General features: G+C 38.6%; 1 protein-coding gene across 11 annotated transcripts in view; it reads left to right on the top strand.

The window, feature by feature from the left end:
* Positions 1-21,876, top strand: part of DENND4C (DENN domain containing 4C) — a gene marked incomplete at both ends in the record, with an annotated part of 121,895 nt that overhangs the window by 36,918 nt on the left and 63,101 nt on the right. For 7 of the 11 annotated variants that reach the window (XM_080709179.1, XM_080709186.1, XM_080709183.1 and 4 more), the window contains 5 exons: positions 7,177-7,322; positions 10,201-10,236; positions 10,322-10,452; positions 12,441-12,573; positions 15,542-15,748. In XM_080709179.1, coding sequence (XP_080565305.1) covers positions 7,177-7,322; positions 10,201-10,236; positions 10,322-10,452; positions 12,441-12,573; positions 15,542-15,748 — 653 coding nt within the window. The remainder of the gene's footprint in view (positions 1-7,176; positions 7,323-10,200; positions 10,237-10,321; positions 10,453-12,440; positions 12,574-15,541; positions 15,749-21,876) is intronic. The other 4 variants (XM_080709187.1, XM_080709184.1, XM_080709188.1 and 1 more) reach the window with 2 other exon arrangements.

Genomic DNA, 21,876 nt, shown 5'->3' with positions numbered 1-21,876 from the left:
TATTGGGGATGGAACCCAGAAGCATTCTACCCTCGAGCTATACTCTTAGCTTTATTTTTTTAGTCTTTATTTTGAAACAGGGTCTCACTGAGTTGAAAAGGGCCTCACTAAGTAGCTGAGGCTGTCCTCGAATCCTGATCTTCCTGTCTCTGCCTCCTGAATGCTGGGATTACAAGTGTGTGCCACCACTTCCAGCACCAGTTTTTGAATATAACCTCTTTCTAGCAAAACATACACTAATTCTTTTTAGGATGTGTTGTTTTAGGAATTATATTTTTTGTTTTATGAAACTGCAGATTGAACCCAGGGGCATTCTACCTCTGAGCTATACCTCCAGCCGTATTTTACTTTGAAACAAGGTCTCACTAAGTTACTGAGGGCCTTGCTAAGATGCTGGGGCTGACCTTAAACCCACAATCCTCCTTTTTCAACCCCTCAAGTACTGGGATTACAAGTGTGTGCCACCACACCTGGTTAAGAATTATGTTTTTGTCATTAATTAGCTACTTTTGGATATATTAGCAATCTTTTCTTCCCTTTTTCCCTTCTTCCTTTCCTTTCCTCTCCTTTTTTTCTTTCATTCTTTTCCCTTTCCTCTTCTCCGAATATCCCCTTAAACTGTATTGTTTCCATTAGAATTTCCCGGATTTAAATGTGGTTTTGACTAATTGTCTCCTTGTGTTATCAACACTTCTTTATGATATATTATGTATATATTTCCTATAAACTTGTGATAGGATCAAGAGCTTCACTGACCAGTAGGAATATAATTAGAGCTACATATATAATTTTAGTAGCCACAATAAAAAAGTAAGAAATAAGGGAAATTAATTTTTTTCTTTTGTGTATAGAGATTGAACTAAGAGGTTCTACCACTGAACTATAGCTTCATCCATGTATTTAATTAATTAATTAATTTATTTATTATTGTGGTACTAGGGATTGAACTCAGGGACATTCTACCTCTGAGCTATACCTCCAGCCCTATTTTATTTTTTCTGTTTTTGAAACATGATCTCAATAGCTCTATTTTTTTAATTCTTTATTTGGAAACAGGGTCTCAGTAAATTGCAAAGGGCCTCAAAAAAATTTGAGTCTCACTACTTGTGGAGGCTGTCCTTGAACTTCTAATCCTCTTGTCTCAGACTCCCAACTACTGGGATTACAAGAGTGTGCCACCATGCCTGGCTTTTATTTTTTATTTTGAAATAGGATCTTACTAAGTTGCTGAGGCTGGCCACAAACCTGTGATCCTCTTGCCTAAGCCTCCCAAGTATTAGGATTACAGTTGTGCATCACCACTCCTGGGAAATTAATTTTAACAATATGCTTTCTCTAATATATCCAAAATGCTATAATTTCAACATATAATCAAATTAGTTTTTAAATTTTTGGTGTGCTACAGGAAATTGAACCTTGGGGTACATTACCTTTGAGCTACAACTTTGGCCCTTTTAAGTTTTATGTATGTTTGTATATATGTATGTATGTATTGATTGTAGTACCAGGGATTGAATAGGGGCCTCAAGCACTCCACCACTGAGCTACAGTCCCAGCTCTTTAAAAGTTTTATTTTAAGCAAGCTGGGCATGGTGACACACACTTGTAATCCTAGCATTTGGGAGGCTGAGACAGGAGGATCATGGTTCGCAGATCATGGACAGCCTCAGCTACTTAGTGAGGCCCTTTGAAATTTAGTGAGACCCTGTTTCCAAATAAAGAATTAAAAAATAGAGCTAGGGATGTAGCGTAGAAGTAGAATACCCTTGGATTCTATCCCCAGTATTGCCCCCTCCCAAAAAAAATATATATAGCCAAGTGTGGTGGCCCACGCCTGTAATCCCAGTACTTGGGAAGCTAAAACTGTAAGATTGCAAGTTAGAGGGCAGCCTCAGCAAGTAGTACGAGTTTCATCAACCTATCAAGACCCTGTTTCAAAATAAAAGTTTAAAAATAGGGCTGGAGGTGGAGCTTGGAGGTGCAGTGCCTTTGAGTTCTATACCTAGTACCACCAAATTTTATTTATTTATTTTTTAATATATAGGCATTGAACCTAGGGGTGTTCTAGCTCTGGAATATACCCCTAGGCCTATTTTATTTTTTCTTTGAAACAGGGTCTTACTAAGTTGTAGAGAGTCTCATGAAATGGGAGCCTTCTAACCCTATCTCAGCCTCTCAATTACTGGGATTGGTTATGTGCCATCACGCATGGTTTATTTATTTTTAATTAATTAATTTATTTATTTTGTGGTACTGGGGATTGAACCCCATGGGCATTCTAACCTCTGAGTTATACTCCAGGCACTTTTTTTTTTTTTTTTTAAATGAGGTTTATATGGGTTGACGAGAGTCTCGCTACTCGCTGAGGCTGGCCTCTAACCTGCACATGGCAAACTTGTGGTCCTCCTGTCTCAGCCTCCCAAGTACTGGGGTTACAGATGTGCGCCACCACTCCTGGTTTATTTATTTTTTTGTGGTACTGAGGATTGAACCTTGGGCATTCTACCTCCTACCTCTTCTCTCAGTCCTATTCTATTTTTATTTTGAAACATGGTTTCATTTAATTGATGAGAGTCTAATTGCTAAGGCTGTCCTCGAATTTTTCTTGTCTCCTCCTTGCAAGTACTGGTATTACAGGTCCGTGTCACCCAGCTTCGTTTATGTTTTCATTTTGAAATAAGGTCTCGCTAAGTTGTTGAGAGCCTTACTAAATTGCTGAGATTGGCCTTGACCTTAAAATCTTCCTGTCTCAGCCTCTCAAGTACTGGGATGTATGTCACCACAGCTGGCTTCAAATTTTATTTTGAGACAGGGTTTCACTTTGTTGCCCAGGTTGGATCTTAACTTGTGATCTTTCTGTCTGATCTCCCAAATCACTGGAATTACAGGTTTGTGCCACCTCACCAGGCCATTTTATTTCTATTTTATTAAATAATTTCTTTACTAATTGGTATCTCTTGGGTTGGAGTCAGGCGGGAATGGTGGTAGGGGTGAGGACCACATGTAAAATTTATTGAAGCATCAAAGAAAAAATAGAAAAGTGGGTCAAAAATCATGTTTTAAAATTGGAGCATTAGCCAGGCTATATCTTTTAGGATTAATTAAGGTTTCAACCTTTATCCTGAGTAATTGAAAGCCTTTGAAAGATACCTAAGTAGGAAAGGATTTGCATTTTTAAAATTAATTAAATTTTTTTGTGTGTGTGGGTACTGGGTGTGGAACCTAGGGACTTTTCTACTTCTGGGCTATACTCCCAAAGCTATTTTATACTTTATTTGGAAACAGGGTCTCACTAACTTGCTAAGAGCCTCACTCAGTAGCTAAGGCTGGCTTCGAACCTGTGCGATCTTCCTGTCTTAGTCTCCCAAGCGCTGGGATTACAAGCGTGTGGCACCATGCCTGGCTAGGATTTGCATTTATTTTAAAAATCACTTGTTGGGTGTTTAAAAAAATCTCTTTGTATCCTACGAAGAGATAGCATTGGAGGCACTGAAGATTAAAGTATGAATCTATAAATTAGGAAGTTCATGCATTGGTTCCAGTGATTAATGGAAGTTGCTCAGATTAGCTGGAGGTAGTATGAATAGAAAAGTGACTTCCAGAGGTAAGTTGACTAGAACTGGGTGACTTGATATGCATTGTGAGGTAGAAGGAGATGTTAGGAGCACCTTTGAATGTTTTATCTTTAACAACCAAGTGAATGATGACATCTTTATTGAGAAGTGGAAACATAGAAAAAGGTAGAGTGTGATCAGTTGTTAAAGAAATGTAAGGGGAGTGTGTGTGTGTGTGTGTGTGTGTGTGTGTGTAAATAAAAAAATACTTAAGTATACTGATAAGTAGCTAATAGAGAGGAAGATTATCCTAAGAATATTGGAGGAGCCAAAATCCCAAACTCATATAATGGGCTTGTCCTGTGATATAAGGAGGGCCAGCTGGGTGTGGTGGTACACACTTGTAATCCCAGGATTTGGGAGGCTGAGACATGAGGGTTGCAGATTTGAGACCAGCCTCAGCTACTTAGTGAGGCTCTCCACGATTCAGTAAGACCCTGTTTCAAAATAAAGAATAAAAGCCGGGTGTGGTGGCGCACACCTGTAATCCCCGCGCTTGGGAGGTTGAGACAGGAGGATTGCACAGGTTCGAAACCAGTCTCAGCTACTTAGTGAGGCTCTCAGCAACTTAGTGAGTGTCGGGGCCCACTCGGCTGGACCGAGATGGCACCCAGGCTTGTTGCCAGCGTGGATTCAAGATGGCGCCTAGGCTTGCAGCCAAGTCATGAGACTCATAAGATGGACGTCTCCTTGAGCATGCGCAGTGTGCCCTGCTACGTGTCTGCAGAATGATCAGTGACGCAAAGCCTCATGTTGCCACCAGTCTGCCTATTAGAAAGTCAGAAATGTGCATGCCCTAGCTGTGGAAGTTTGGGGTTGGTAGGGAATAGAGGGAGGGATTATGATGCTGATATATATTGTGTTTGTTGTACGCATAGAGAAGAAGGAAGAAGAGACATATTAAGGATCCATTAAAGAAGAATTCATATTTCAGCTGAAGAGGTGTCTGTGTCGTTCTCTAAGCCCCTGCGGGTCGGAGTCTTAGGGGACGATAAGTGAGACCCTGTTTCCAAATAAAATATAAAATAAGTCTGGGAGTATAGCCCGGAGGTAGAAAGCCTCTGGGTTCCACCCCCAGTACCACCAAAAAAAAAAAAAAAAAGAATAAAAAAATGTGCTGGGGATGTAGGTCAGAGGTACAATGAGGAAGGCCATTGTCAAAAGATTTTTTTATGAGATAATGTAGGTAGTTCAATTATTTTCATTTTCTGTGTAAGATAAGGTTTGCTCATTTGAGGACAGGGGATGAAGGCATAGAGGAAGAACATTTAAAAATTGGAAGATAGCCCGGCGTGGTGGCGCACGCTTGTAATCCCTGTGCTTGGGAGGCTGAGACAGGAGGATCGCTCAGGTTCGAAGCCAGCCTCAGCTGGCCTAAGAGACCCTGTTTCCAAATAAAAAATATAAAATAGGTCTGGGAATGTAGCCTGGAGGTAGAAGGCCCCTGGGTTCCATCCCCAGTACCACCAAAACAAAACAAAACAAAACAAAAATTGAAAGTTTGTGAAAGCATGAGTCGACTAGCTAGGCACAGTGGTGTGCGCTCTTGTAATCCCAGTACTTGCCAGGCTGAGATAGGAAGATCCAGGTTCCCTGCTTGCTTTAGCAACTTAGTCTGGCCTTCTGCAACTTAGTGAGACACTGTTTCAAAATAAAAAATAAAATAGAGATGGGACTGTAGCTCAGAGGTAGTATGCCCCCTGGGTTCAGTCCATGGTACCACCAACCCCCCCCAAAAAAAAAAAAGAAAAGAAAAAGTAAGGGAGGAAAGGAGTAGAAGGAAATTAAGTTGTAGGGTTGCTGAACAAAAAAAGGAGAGAGAGGGAGAGAGAAAGGAGAAGAGGAAGAGGAGGAGGAGGAAGAAGGAGGAGGAGGAGGAGGGAAGTTGTAGGATTGCTGATCAGTGTCTACTCGTGGAAGTTATTTTTCCCCTCCCCTTGTGTTCTTGTGTTCAGCCATCCTAATAGAGATTCAGAGAAAGGCAGCACATTCCTCTAGGGCTGGATTATATTACGTGTGTTTGATTAAAAAGACAAAAGGAGCAAGAGTTGAGAGTACTGACTCTTAAGAAAGTAATTGAAATAATGGATATAGACATGGAATCAATATTGGATAGGCAGAAAAGTGAAGACAGGAGGTGCAGGAAGAAGGATCTGTGAATTGGAGGTTTCAGTGAGCCTGTTTGCCCACCATCTTCACTCCTACTCTTTTCCAAAACAAACAAACAAAAAAACCCAAAACAAATGCTTGGTGGAAGTAACTTTGTAGAAACAAACCATATAGGCGGGAATAATGGGGCTGAGGGTGATATGAAAATTAGAGACTTAGGAGGCATAGCTGTTTTGAATACTAGCAGAAATCTAAGAAGCATTACTATTGTGTAGAAGTTAGAGATTGAATTGGGATAAACCATAGGATTTAAGACCCTGTGTTGTATGTTTTTGCTTGTGGTTATAGAAAAATGATAATGTTAGGAATTAGAAGAGACTTTGAACTAAGCATCTGGGTCTTCAGCAAATGAGAATATTTCCTTCATAAATAAGCAACTATGATTAATAGGGAAATGGTGGTTTGACCAGATTTTTTAACTTTAACTGAGCATAGTTTTGTGTGAGCAAGGTGTGTGTGTGTATGTGTGTGTGTGTGTGTGTGTGTGTGTGTGTGTTATTGGGGGTGGAACCCAGAGGCTTTTCTACCTCTGGGCTATACTCCCAGAGCTATTTTCTATTTTATTTGGAAACAGGGTCTCACTAAGTTGCTGAGAACTTCACTAAGTAGCTGCTGGCTTCAGCCTCCCAAGCGCTGGGATTACAAGTGTGGGTCACCACGCCTGGCTGAGCATAAGTTTTTATAAGACATTTAGGAAAAATGGTCTTGCACCATTGCAGAAGAATGGATGGTTTTTGGATTTTGCTCATTGGCTTTCAAGAATATGAGAGAGACATTTCTACTGGAGAGCTTTGGTTCAACAGGTTCCTCAGGGCTATAGATTTTAATCAAGGTGGTAATGGTTCAGTGTTTTATTTTGTTGAACCAGGCAAAAAGAGCTATATAGAATTACTTGGTGCTTTTATAAAACTGGATTTTAAATTGGGCATACTGGCACATGCGTGTAATCCTAGTGCTTTGGAGTCTGAGACAGGAGGATCCCAGGTTCAAGGGCAGCCTTGGAAACCTAGGCAGACCCTCAGCAACATGATCAAACTTTGTTTCAAATAAAAAAGAAAAAAAAAGAAGCAGATTTGTATAAAGAGAATGCAATATAGATCAGTATAAATTTAAAATGCTTATGGCCAGGCATGGTGGTGCATGTTTATAATCCCAGTACTTGAGAGGTTAAGACAGGAGGATTACAGGTTTGAAGCCAGCCTTGCAAACTTAGCAAGGCCCTCTCCAAGTTAGTAGGATCCTGTTTCCAAGTAAAAAATAAAATTGGGCTGCAAGTGTAGCTCAGAGATAGAATGCCCCTGGGTTCAATCCCGAGTACCACCAAAAAAGACAAAAAAAAAAAGTTTGTTTAGTTTCACTTTAAAACTGAGTTTAATCATAATTTTGTTTTCAGGATTTATAAAAAGTCGAGATCGTGCCTATACAAAATTCTATACCCTTTTATCCAAAACACAAATTTTTATTCGTTTCATTGAAGAATGCAGTTTTGTAAGCGATAAAGACACTGGATTGGCATTTTTTGATGACTGCGTTGAGAAGGTAAAACTTTATCTTATATATCAAAGTTAAGAAAAATGTTTGACTTCCTTGTGTAATCATCATCGTTATTATTAGTCCAAAGTGATCTGAGCAGGGAAAGAGAGAGAGAGAGAGAGAGAGAGAGAGAGAGAGAGAGAGAGAGAGAGGGAGGAGAGTGTGTGTGTGTGTGTGTGTGTGTGTGTATGTGTTTGGAGGGGGGAGGGAGATAAATATTCTGGGCTTAATAGAAAAAGTATTTTCTTTTGAATATTTAGTTTCTACCTCACATATTTTTTATCTTTGGATCTCACTTTGGATTTGTAACTATTAGATACTAAGTACTTCCTTAAGCCTCCAAAGGGTTATCAAATTTTTTATTTAAATGAATAGGATAAGTCATGTGTGGTGGCCCACATTTGTAATCCCAGTACTTGGGAGGCTGAGACTGGAGGGATCACAAGTTTGAGGCCAGCCTCAGCTACTTAGGCTCTCTGCCACTTAGTGAAACCCTGTTTCAAAATAAAGAATAAAAGCCAGGCGTGGTGGCGCACACTTATAATCCTGGCATTTGGGAGGCTGAGATGGGGATCATGGTTTGTAGACAGCCTCAGCTACTTAGTGAGCCCTTTGCAACTCCGAGAGACCCTGTTTCCAAATAAAGAATAAAAAAATAGGCTGGGGGTGTAGCTCAGAGGTAGAATACCCCTGGGTTCCCTCACCAGTACCACAAAATAAATAAATAAGTAAATAAATAAATAGGACTTGGGGTATGTAGCTTAGAGGTAGAATGCCCCTGGGGTCAATCCCCATGCCACAAACACAAAAAAGGTTATAACTTGCCAGGCATGGTGGCGCACGCTTGTAATCCCTGTGCTTGGGAGGCGGAGACAGGAGGATCGCTCAGGTTCGAAGCCAGCCACGCTGGCTAAAGAGACCCTGTTTCCAATATATATATAATATAGGTCTGGGAGTGTAGCCCGGAGGTAGAAGGGTTCCCAGGAACTTCATTACCACCAAAAAAAAAAAAAAAAGGTTATAATTCAGTTATTTGTTTGTTTGTTTTGTTTTCTGTTCTTTTTTGTTTTGTGGGTCTGAAAACCAGGGGCATTTGACCTCCAAGCTACACCCCCTACCTTGTTTTTATATTCTTTATTTTGAAACAGGTTCTCACTAAGTTACAGAGTGCCTCACTAAGTAGCAGAGACTGTACGCGAATGGTGATCATCTGGTCTCAGCCTTCCAAATGCTGGGATTACAAGCGTGCGCCACCATGCCCGGCTCAGTTTTTTGTTTTTGTTTTTGGTGGTGCTGGGGTTTCTGGAAACCCTTCTATATCCGGGCTACACTCCCAGACCTATATATATATTTTTTTAATATACTTTTTAATTTGGGAACAGGGTCTCTTAAGCCAGTGCAGCTGGCTTCGAACCTGCGTGATCCTCCTGTCTCTGCCTCCCAAACACGGGGATTACAAGCGTGCACCGCCATGCCTGGCCTCAGTTTTTTTTTTAATTAAAATTTTTAGTTTTATAGCAATGGAATTCCTATGTTTTTTCATTTTAATGTCTTCTCAAATACTTTTGCCTAAATGGAGGATATTTGGAAATAAATTTTAAAGCTCTACTTAACCTATACTAAAGTAGTTTAATTGCCAGGCATGGGGGCATATATTATAATCCCATTACTTGGGAGGCTAAAACAGGAGGATCACAGGTTCGTGGCCAGCCTCAGCTACATTGTGAGTCCCTTTGCAACTTGAGATCCTGTTTCAAAATAAAGAATTTTAAAAAATAGGGTTGGGGGTGTAGCTTGGAGGTAGAATGCCCCTTGGATCAATCCCCAATACCTGGGGGTGGGGGGGTTAAGTTGATTTTAACAGTGATGACTCACTTATATATTTCTTTTAATAAGGTTTTTATTTTTTGCTGAGTAGCTCTTAGGACTGATTATTTATTTATTTATTTATTTATTTATTTATTTATTTATTTATTTATTTATTTTGGTGGTACTGGGGTTCCTGGAAGCCCTTCTACCTCGGGGCTACACTCCCAGACCTATTTTTACATTTTTATTTGGAAACAGGGTCTCCTAAGCCAGCGCGCGCGGCTGGCTTCGAACCTGTGCGATCCTCCTGTCTCTGCCTCCCAAGCGCGGGGATTACAAGCGTGCGCCACCACGCCCGGCAGGACTGATTATTTAAAAATATAAAAATTTGAGATTGTGTCCATAAAAGATACACTATTATGATGTTTTAATTTTTATGGACCAGCAATGATTTGTATGCCTTAGAAGATTTGAATAATGTTCTTCCATTCTACCAGTATGATCTAGGGATATGATTAAAACTGTTTGATGTTTTTGATCATTTATATAGCAATGATATTGCAACATATTTCAGTTAGGTAGGAACTATAATAATTGGCTTAGATGATGCCAGTTCTAGGGATTGGGGTACTGGAGTACTGGGTACTGGGGATTGAACCAGGAGCATTCTACCTCTGAGGTACACCTCCACCCCCCCCTTTTTTTATTTTGAAACAGTCTCGCTAAGTTGCTATGGTTTTGGCTAAATTGCTGAGGTTGGCCTCAAACCTTCCATCCTATGTCTTAGCCTCTCAAGTACAGAAAAACCTGTGTGTGCCACCATGACCATCTGGTTTGTTTGTTTGTTTTTAATTAGGATTTAAGGCCAAGCACAGTGGTGCACACCTGTAATCCTAGCACTTGAAGGGTTGAGATGGGAAGATTGCAAGTTTTAAGGACAACCTCAGTAAATAGTGAAACTTTCATCAGTCTCATGAGACTGTTTGGAAAAATAAAAAATAGGGCTGAAGGTATATCTCAGCGATAAGAATATTCCTGGACATTTTCACTAAGAATCTTTTTTCTTCTTTTGTAGTTGTTTCCCGATAAAGGCACAGAGAAAACAGATAAGGTATTTTTTTTTCAACTTTAATGCTGAAATTTCAGAATTAAATTTGCTTGTATGCAAATTAACTGGAGAAAATAACTATTTTCAGGTTGATTTTGATTCAGCAGAAGATACCAAATTGATAGAACTAGACGATTCACAGAAAAGTGAGCACACTGTATTTATAACGCCACCTGAGCCGCCTCCCGATGATGAAAAGGACCTGACACCAAAGTACAGGTAGTATGAACTTTATAAAAGAGCTGCTTTGGCACAGCTTAGTTTATTTCAGTTTTTGATATTTTAATATATATGCATATTAGTAATGTTTGAAGACCATTTTAATTCAGTGAACTGAGATGAATATTATATGAAGATGCCACCATGTAGTATAATTTATGAATTACATGTCCTTGTTATAGGAAAACCAGGTGTTGCACTTTATTTACCTACATGTTTAACAATATTAATCTTTAAAAATTTTAGTTCCGAAGAAGAAAAAAATTTAACTGTGGCTCCCTAATCCTTTTGGTAGTTTTGTTCTTAATATAAATACTGTGAAATTCTTATGAATTAGTAAGATAGAGAAAAAAGTAGAAGATTAGGAATCATTCTTTGTTAAAATTAACGTAAAGAATAGGATTTGGATGGGAATCCTTTAAGAAATTAGAATGGATTTGACTGTTTTTTCCTATTATTATGGTAATACATAGTTTAATAAACACAGAAAATCAAATAAAAGAAAGAATTCTAATACATCATTTTAGTACCTATACTTATATTTGTTTTAATTCTGTGTATGTGTGTATGGATTCTGTGAGTTCATCATGTACATATTCTTTGTGACATTTATTCGTTTAATGGTCTGAACACTTTTCCATTACCATAAGATTTTTGTGTGCCTTATAATTTTTAGTGACCACACAGTATTTGTGATCTATTTACATAGTGGTTTTGTATTTAGTTCATTGCTGTTTATATCTTTGTGGACAAATACAGTTATTTGCTTAGGTTGTATTAAGAATTATATAAGGGAAAATAAAACAGATACCTTTCCAAAATATGGAATTAAATTAAATATGAGAATGAAGAGTATATATCTGGAATTTAGTGGCTTAATAAAGTACTCTTCTAAGCCAGGCGAGGTGGTGCATGCTTGCAATCCCAGTACTTGGGAGGCTGAGATAGGAGGATCACAGGTTTGCAGTCAGCCTCAGCTACTTAGGCCCTCTTCAACTTAGTGAGACCCTGTTTCAAAATAAAGAATAAAAAACAGGGTTGGGGTAGCTCAAAAGTAAAATACTTCTGGGTTTAATCTCCAGTACCATGAAAAAGTAAGAATAAAAAAATACTATTCCAACTTGATGTCACAGAATTCTTTTTACTTCGGCTTAACTTCTATCAGTTAGAATTCTGGTATTGATACAGAAGTAAAGTCAAATAGGGAAAAGTAATTTTTCCTAGAAGAAACTAGGGCAAATAAAATAAGGAGACAATTTTCAAGAAGAAATCCAAAGTTGATAATTTGAAAATATATTCAGATTTTATTGTATTCAAAGAAATGAAATGTAAACCAGACTGATAAGAGGCATTCTTAACTTACCTGACTGAAGATAGGTTGTGGTACTAGTTAGAATGTATGTTAAGCATATTCTTTCTGGAAATAATTTGACAGTAAGTGCAATCTTAATTCTCTTGATAAACATTGACTTAGCAAATTCTATTATTGGGTTTGTTCTATGAAGTAGAAAATGTTCACAAAGATATATCAGCAACGAATGTTTAATTTCAGAAATTCATAAATAAGCTCAGAATTTCCAACAGTAAGGGGTTTGTTAAATTATAGTATAGATTAAATAGCAATGTAAGGTAATCTTATAAAAAATGCTACAAAGTATACTAAATGTTACTATTAATATAAATTATCATCAAACACATGGATTCTGTTGAAAGAATATTAATTCCTCAAGTAAGATGTAAGTGATTTATGTTTTTCAGAGATTGGTTGAAAATTAACAAATATTGTGGGGAGAAGCCAGTTTCCATGTAGGTAGTTCATGTATCTAATAGTTAACTTCTTATATTTTGTTAAAAATTCTTTATATAAGGATTTAAAAAATAATACCTGATGCATTTTGGAATTTAAAAATAATTTACCCAGGTATTGGAGTAATATGCAGAATTACTGTATTTTAAATCAGCAGTTCTATTTTTGTTTTTTATTTTAGTTACAAATACTTTCCAAGACTGGACCTTAAGCTTTTTGACAGACCACAGGAATTGAAACTTTGTTTTAGTAGACACCCTACTGGGAATAGCATTACAAACAGTCCAGCTCTCATGGCTAAAAGAACTAAACAGGTCAGATATTCTTTATCTAATACATTTTAATTTAAGATATAAAGTATGTATATATTATATGCAGCTTATAGTATAGAGGTATTGTCCACAGTAACCATTTGAAGACCCACTATAGTTGTTACTGAATTTAACTGATTTCTTGAAATCTTATTTCAAATATTGAGGCTAAAATTCTTGAATGCCTATGTATGTCCATTAAGTGAATCATTGGGAACCAAACATATTTCTTAGAAAACAAATTTATTGAGATATAATTCACATATCATTACAACTTACCCATTTAAAGTGTACAATTTAGTGGTTTTTCATGTATTCAAAGTGTTATGCAACCACTACCACAGTTTATTTTAGAATATTTTTCATAATCTCCAAAAGAAAGCCCACATTCTTCAGCTTTTGTCCCCATGATCTCAGGCAACCAATAATCTAATTTTGTCTCTACAGATTTGTCTGTTCTAGGCATTTCATATAAATTGAATTATACAGCATGTATTTTTTGTGATTGTCTTCTTTTGATTAGCATGTTTTAAAGTTCACATATCTTATACCATGTATCAGTACTTCATTTCTTGCTGAATATATCATTGTATGGGCATATTACATTTTTATTTGTCAAGGACATGTAGGTGGCTCCTACTCTTTGGCTATTAATAATACTGCTTTGAACATTTGTGTTCCAGTGTTTGCGTGAATGTATGTTCATTTCTCGGGTATGTATTTAAGTATAGAATTGCAATTCTGTGTTTAACCTTTTAAGGAAATGCTAGGATATTTTCTAGAGTGATGTATCATTTTACACCTCTACCAACAGTTTATGAGGGCTCCAAATCACAGTATTTCTTTATCAATTCTTGTTAAGGTCTTTTTTGATTATAGTCATCTAGTGGGTATGAAATGATATCTCACTGTGGTTTTGTTTTCCCTGGTGCCTAATGTAAATATACTTTCTTTTTTTTCGGTACTGGGAATGGATCACAGGGGCATTCTACCTCTGAGCTACACCTCCAGCCATATATTGTGTAGGGGGGGGTACTGGAGATGGAACCCAGGGGCATTTACCTCCGAGCTACATACCCAGCCCTATTTTTTATTCTTTATTTTTGAAACAGGTTCTCACTGAGTCGCAAAGGGTCTCACTAAGTAGCTGAAGCTATCCTAGAAACAAGGTCTCACTATAAGTTTCAGAGGGCCTCACTAAGTAGCTGAGGCTATCCACAAACCCTTGATCCTCCTGTCTCAGCCTTCCAAGTACTGGGATTACAAGCATGCACCACGACAACCAGCTAGTTATCAGATAATTTTGATACGTAATAATTTTTCCATATAAGTCAGAATGAAAATCAGGAAGCATACCTGTCAAACTATTAGGTCTTTTACTTTTCTCAGACTATATTGACCACAAAGGAATAAATGTTTGTGTGTGTGTGTGTGTGTGTGTGTGTGTGTGTGTGTGTGTGTGTGTGTGTTATTGGGAATGGAACCCAGGGGCATTCTACTTCAGAGCTACACCCCCAGCCCTATTTTTTATTCTTTATTTTGAAACAAGTTCTCACTGAGTTGCAAAGGGACTCACTAAGTAGCTAAGGCTCTCCATGAACCACAGTCCTCCTTTCTCAGCCTCCCAAAAGCTGGAATTATAAGCATATGCCACCACTCCTAGCTAGGAATAAATCTTTTAAATGAATTAGTCAGGAAATTAACACGGACTGCAGTGAAAATTTTGGCAGGCAATGGCCTAAGGGGTCTTAAAATTCATCAGGGAGACTAGTGAAAAGAATTTTGTTTCTCATAATTGGGGTGAAATAACTCATAAGTGAGTAAACTGGGAGTGTATGGTTTTAGTTATCTTTTCATCCATTAAAAATAAGTGCATTTTTCTAGGAAGAACATCTTATTAATCACTATATTACAAAAATATGAACCAAGTTTGATAACATTTATCTTTAATCCCAATACTTGGGAGACTGAAACAGGAGTATTACAGCTTTGAGGACAGCCTCAGCAATTTAACTAGGCTCTCAGCAACCTAGTGAGACCTGGATTCAAAGTAAAGAATAAAATAAGTCTGGGAGTGTAGCTAGGAGATACTGGTTCAATCCCCAGCAAACCCCGCCCCCCCCCCGCCCCCAAGAAAAAGTGATTTTGCTTTTGGGCATTTTCTAGTGTCTTAGAAGGCACACGCTTGCCAACACATAGTTGTAGAATAGTATAAAGTGTTGCTGGAAATGAATATTGAGGAAACCATGTGGCACTAAGTAGCAGGTAAGTCACAAAAATAAACTATGCATCTGGAGTGTTGGCACATGCATGTAATCCCAGTACTTGAGAGACTGAAATAGGAGAATCACAAGTTCAAGGCTAGCGTGCAATAACTTAACAAGAATCTGTTTTAAAGTAAAAAATAAAAGGGCTATGGATGTAGCTTAGAGATAATTGCCCCCTGGGTTCAATCCCCAGTACCATAGAAACAAACCACAAAACTGAAATGCTTTAAGGGTCAAAATTTTTTTATTTTTTGCGATACTGGGGATGGAACCCATATTCTACCTCCAAGCTACACACCCAACCCTACTTTATTCTTTTATTTTGAAATAGGTTCTCACTAGGTTGCAGAGGGCCTCCCTAAAGTTGCTGAGGCTAACCAGGAACCTGCAATCCTCTTGTCTCAGCCTCCCAAATAATGGGATTATAAACATGCCCCACCACACCTGATTTGAAGGTCAAATTTTATACTTTATTTGGAAACAGGATCTCACTAAGTTGCTGAGAGCCTCACTAAGTAGCTGAGGCTGGCTTTGAACCTGTGTGATCCTCCTGTCTCAGCCTCCCCAGTGCTTGGATTACAAGCGTGTGCCACCATGCCTGGCTAGGGGGTCGAATATTATGTTAAAATTTTCTGTCTTGCTTCCTCCTCTGTTCTAATTTATTTTAGTAAATACCATAACATTTTATTTATTTCTCTTTTTAGGAGATAAAAACAGCTCATAAATTGGCGAAGAGATGTTATACAAATCCTCCACAATGGGCCAAGTGTCTGTTCAGTCATTGTTACAGCTTGTGGTTCATTTGTCTCCCAGCCTATGTTAGAGTTTCTCATGCTAAGGTCAGAGCACTTCAGCAGGCATATGATATACTTATGAAGATGAGGAAAATAGATGTGGATCCACTAGATGAGGCAAGTATAAAAACATTGAGTTGTTATGAAAATAAAATTTATTTTTGTACTTTTAAGAACATTTAAGACTTGGTTGCTTTGAAGTACACTCAAGCATTTTCATTAAGAAGGAAAAATAAACCTAACACTGTTCATAGAGCTACTACATAGTATTTTTTTTTTTTTTTTGGTGGTACTGGGGTTCCTGGAAACCCTTCTGCCTCCGGGCTACACTCCCAGACCTATTTTTATACTTTTTTTTAAAAATTTGGATACAGGGTCTCTTAAGCCAGCCGAACCTGCGCAATCCTGTCTCCGCCTCCCAAGTGCAGGGATTACAAGCGTGCGCCACCACGCCCGGCTACATAGTATTTAAAAATACATTTATTAAAAAATTTCTGCTTACCTGGGTATGGTGGCGCACGCTTATAATCCCAGCATTTGGGAGGCTGAGACTGAAGGATCATGGTTTGCGGACAGCCTCAGCTACTTATTGAGGCTCTCTGCAACTCAGTGAGACCCTGTTTCAAAATAAAAAAATAATAAATAGGGTAGGGGGTGTAGCTTGAAGGTTGAATGCCCCTGAGTTTCATCCCCAGACCAGCAAAAAAAAAAAAAAAAAATCTGCTTTGGAAGTGGACGTGGTAGCACATACCTATAATTTCAGTACTTGGGAGGCTGAGAGGAGGGTCACAGGTTTGTGGCCAGCCTCAGCTACTTAGTGAGGCCCTCTGCAACTCAGTGAGACCCTGTTTCAAAATAAAGAATAAAAAATAGGGCAGGGGCTATAGCTCAGAGGTCGAATGCCCTTGGGTTCCATTCCCAGACCTGCAAAAAAAAATTAAAAATTAAAAAAATAGGGCTGTGGGTGTACCGTAGAGATAGAATGCCCCTGGGTTCTGTTCCTAGTACCGCGATAAATGGATGGATGGATGGATGGATGGATAAATAAATAGGCTGAGGGTGTGGCTTCATTGGGTTCAGTCTGCAGTAGCGAAAAATAGTCTTATGGCCAAATGCCTATTCTAGCGATAGAATTGTTCCTGGAGGACCATGACATAGATAATAATAGTACCTTTCTTATGAGGTTAATGTACATATAGTATTTGGCTCATAGGAAGCAGTCAGTGAGGGATGTGTCAGACAACATTTTGATGCATCATCTCTCTTAAACCCTATAGCCATCCTAAGAGGTAGGTATTGATATCATCTAGCTAACAGTTTGAGAAACAGAGGCACTTATTAGCTTTTCCCTTTGCTATTTTTTTCTATAGAAAGTATTTTTTTCTTTTTTTCCCCTTTTTTTTTAGGTACTGGGGATGGAACCCATGGAATTTCTACCTCAGAAATACACCTAGCCCTCTTTTTTTATTTTTATTTTTTTATTTTATTTTTTGGTGGGACTGGGGTTCCTGGAAGCCCTTCTACCTCCGGGCTACACTCCCAGACCTATTTTAACATTTTTATTTAGAAACAGGGTCTCCTATGCCAGCACGCGCAGCTGGCTTCGAACCTACGCAATCCTCCTGTCTCTGCCTCGGGATTACAAGCGTGCGCCACCACGCCCGGCTCTTATTCTTTTTTTTTGAAACAGTGTCTCAGTGAGTTGCTAAGGGCCTCACTAAGTAGTAGCTAAGGCTGTCCTGGAACCTGGATCCTTCTGTCTCAGCATCCCAAATGCTGGGATTATAAGCATGTGCCACCATGCCCAGCTAGAAAATATTTTCATTGTTAAGGTAACTATAAATAGTATCTCCAACCAGATTATAATTTTTTTGTGGTACTGGGGATTGAACACAGGGGCATTATTCCTCCGAGCTATACCTCCAGCCCTATATTTTATTCTTTATTTTGAAACAAGTTCTCAGTAAGTTGCAGAGGGCCTCACTATAAGTTGCTGAGGCTGGCCACGAACCTGTGCTCTTTCTGTCTCAGCCTCCTAAGCATGCATCATCATGCCTGGGTCAGATTATAATTTAAAGTGAAAAGTCTTTGCTGATATTACAGTAAATTTAATTTTCCTCTCATTCTTTTTTTTTCCCCCCTGTGGTACTTGGGGGTGGAACCCAGGGGCTTTTCTACTTCTGGGCTATACTCCCAGACCTATTTTATATTTTATTTGGAAAAAAGGTCTCACTAAGTTACTGAGAGCCTCACTAAGTAGCTGAAGCTGGCTGCAAACCTGTGCAATCCTCCTGTCTCAGCCTCCCAAGTGCAGAGATTACAAGCATGCCTCACCATGCCCGGCTCCTCTCATTCTTTTTTAAGACATGAACTTACAAATCCCATTTGTTATGTAGGCATTCTGGAGCTGCTGTCTTTATTTCCTTTGGAATAGAATGTGAAGCATAGTGACTAGGGAGAGAGCTGGGTTCTGTTTCTTTCCTTTTTTTTCTTTTCTTTTCTTTCTTTTTTTTTTTTTTGTGCTGGGTGTTGAACCCAGGGACATTCTCCTTCTGATCTATACCCCCAGCCCTTATTTTATTTTTTTAATTAATTAATAATTTATTTATTTATTTATTTTTGGTGGTACTGGGGGTGGAACCCAGAGGTTTTCTACCTCCGGGCTATACTCCCAGACCTATTTTATATTTTTTTATTTGGAAACAGGGTCTCACTAAGTTGCTGAGAACCTCACTAAGTAGCTGAGGCTGGCTTCGAACCTGTGTGATCCTCCTGTCTCAGCCTCCCAAGCACGGGGATTACAAGCATGCGCCACCACACCCGGCAGCTTCATTTTTTTTTATTTGGAAACAAGGTCTCATTATTTGCTGAGGCTGGCTTCGAACCTGCACCTTTACTGTCTCAGACTCCCAAGTACTGGGATTACAAACATGACCCACCACTCCCAGCTGGGAGAGATCTGTTTTAATCATACTTGATTTTAGAAATGATTTCCTTCCTAAATTATGGAGAATAGTAGTCATCTCATTTGTATGGACTTCTTTACTCAAATAGTCATTTGCATATAGGTCTTATGTGAAATAGTTAATAATGCTGATAATAGGCTTTAAGAATAATTTACTAGCAAGGTGTGGTGACTCACGCCTATAATCTCAGTTGAGACAGGAGAATTGCAGGTGAGAGACTAGTCTCAGTGATTTAGAAAGAGGAAGCAACAGTGAGACCCTGTTTGCAAATAAGAAATAAAATAGGGCTGGGGGTGTAGCTCAGAGGTAGGAGACCCTTAGTTCAATTATCAGTATCATACCAAAAAAAAAAAAGGAGAAGAAAAAAAGTAATTTATTGAGATGCTCAGACCAGAAGAAAAGATAAAATGGAGCTTAATATCTTATAAAAAGAATAAAGTCTTTTAAAAATCTCTGTCAAGGAGAAAAGCGGGGCTTAAGAGCCCCGCTAACAACAAATCTCCATTACCACAAAATCAGCGCCTTTCAAAGCCAGAAAACACCATCACCAGAGAAACAAAAAAAATCACCAGGCTCCAGAGAGAAAGCGGACTGAGAACAGAGCCACAGAGGAGATCCTCACGCCCGAGGACGGGGCTTCACGCCCGAGGACGTGGCAGCAGTGCCATACTGCCGGCGGCACCGGCAAGTTCACAGGACGGCCACAGCAAGCCCAGGGGAGCCGCTGCGGAATAGCCAGGCGGGATTTCTCGGCGCAGAGGGCATCTAAAGCTCCCAGTGGCTGAGCTCAGCACACGCCGCAGGGATTCAGAGTGGAAATCAAAACCAAGAAAAAAAAACGCCAGCCCCACAGCCGAGGGCGTAGCAGCGGCGCCATATTACTACCGGCGGCGGCAGCACCGAATTCACCGAATTCAATACAGCTACATCTGCGTACTCAAGAACAGTGAGTCAAATTGTGGGCCACAGCGGAGAAATCCCAGTACTGTACTCACTGGGACTTGACCCAGTGGGAGAGGGGCGGTGGCAGTGATATCACACCATAGGAGAACGTGCAACCTGGCACCCCCCACAGTCTAAAGCAGCCTCTATCGACTCTCTGGGTCGGAGACTCTGTGATACAACCCAGTAAAGGAGTAGTGGGGTCTGAGATACTACTGACTCGAGATCCAGAGCACCTTAAGTGAAGTCATAGTGACCCAAGGGAAGAACCCAGAGAAGGCACAAACTTCTGAAATCATGGGAAAGAGGAATAATACTGGAGCAATGAATGCTCACAACCCCACAACATCAGAACCCGATAAAACAGAAAATCAGAGATTTCTAGAAGATCAAATCAGGAAAATAACTGTAGAAATAATAGAGGTGCTTCGAAAAGAACTCAGAGAGAGCCAAAAAGAGATAAAGGATGCAATTAATGAAGTAAAGGCCTCAATTCAAAGCACAAACAACCGATTAGAACACATGGAGAACAGAATCTCGCTCTTAGAAGATGAGCAATCCAAAAATGAACGCATAGTTTCTAATCTAGAAAAAAATATCCGACAGCAGGAATCTGATATTGAAGAAATATGGGCCCATTTTAAGAGAGCTAACCTAAGAATAATTGGAATAGAGGAGGGAAAAGAAAGTGAAACCAAAGGGATCAACAATCTCTTCAAGGAAGTAATAGCAGAAAATTTTCCAGACATAGAGCAAGAGGTCGATACGCAGGTCCAGGAAACGTATAGAACTCCCTTTAGACAGGATCGGAGAAGAGGATCCCCACGCCACATAATTGTCAAAATGACCAATGTGGAAGCCAAGCAGAGAATCTTAAAGGCAACAAAAGCAAAGGGCCAAGTGATATTCAGAGGCAAACCAATTAGAATCACTCCAGACTTCCCAAACCAAGTCATGAGAGCCAGAAGGGCTTGGAGTAACATATTCCCAATTTTGAAAGAAAACAACTTCCAGCCAAAAATTTCCTACCCAGCAAAACTTTCTATCAAATTAGATGGAGAAATAAGAAGCTTCCATGACAAACAGAAACTGAAGGAATTTATGTCTTCAAAACCAGCACTAGAGAAAATACTCAAAGAGATTAACTACAAAGAAGAAATAGGTAACACACATCAGAACTAGAGAAACAAGATTTTCCATCCAACAGACAACTAAGATTGGTTATCTGTGGAGATTCATTATTTATGTTAGTCTTTTACCTATCTCTAAAGGGTATTGTTTGCCTTTATTGTTGTTAATTTTTAGGATTTCTAGTTGGAATATTAATATACCTTCAGATATAGCATTTGGAAATATTTTATCCAATTCTATTAGTAACTGTTAACTCTGTTTACATTGTCTTTGGATATACAATATGTTTTTTATTTTTTAGGGAGTTTGTATACTCTTCTGTTGCCTGTGCCATTGAAATCATAACCAAGAAATCACTGCCAATTTCAATGTTGTGAGGTTTTATGACCCAGATTTTCTTCTAAAAGTTTATAGTCTTAAGATTTATATTTAGGTCTTTTATCTATTTTGAGTTAATACTTGTATATGGGATTAGGTAAGGGTCCAATTTTATTCTTTTCCATGTAATTATTATTTTTCAACAATATTTAGTTAAAAGACTATTATTCCCACCACCAAATGTTCGTGGAAACCTTGTCAAAAATAACTTGACAATATAGGGAAGAATTTAGCTCTAGGCTTTTTATTTAACTCCAATGGTTTATATATCTGCCTTTAGAATAGTACTACACTGTTTCAATTATTGTAGCTTTATATGGTTTGAAATCAGAAAATATACATCTTCTAGCTTTGTTCTTTTTCAAGATCGTTGTGGGTACCTAGAGTTCATATTCCATATTAGGATAAATTTTTTTTTCTGAAAAATACATATATAAATATATGATAGTTTCACCTAAAAAAAATAGAAAAAAAATATTCTCTGGTAAGAAAGAAAGCAAAAAGAAATATTGAAATGTTATCTTTAAGTCATCAAAAGCTTGGTATCAGACAAATGAAACTGTTATGTGAGATTATCATTTTTAATTTTTGATAAATTGCTATAATACTAGATGTCAATCACTAAGCCAAGCATGGGAGGGAGGGATAGGGAGAGAATGGGGTGGGGATCGGGTGGGGGCTGACTGGGCAATGTGTGCATGTATGTCTACAAAAGTATGTATCCCACTATGATGTATGAATACAGTGCACCAATTAAAAAAAATAAAGTTTAAAAAAAAATAAAAATCTCTGTCAAGTCATAGATGGACTAATAATACTACTACTAAT

The sequence above is a fragment of the Muscardinus avellanarius genome (genome assembly GCF_963383645.1).
Source record: "Muscardinus avellanarius genome assembly, chromosome: 13".
NCBI classification, from domain to species: Eukaryota; Metazoa; Chordata; class Mammalia; order Rodentia; family Gliridae; genus Muscardinus; species Muscardinus avellanarius.
This window is presented reverse-complemented; position numbering and strand designations above follow the sequence as displayed.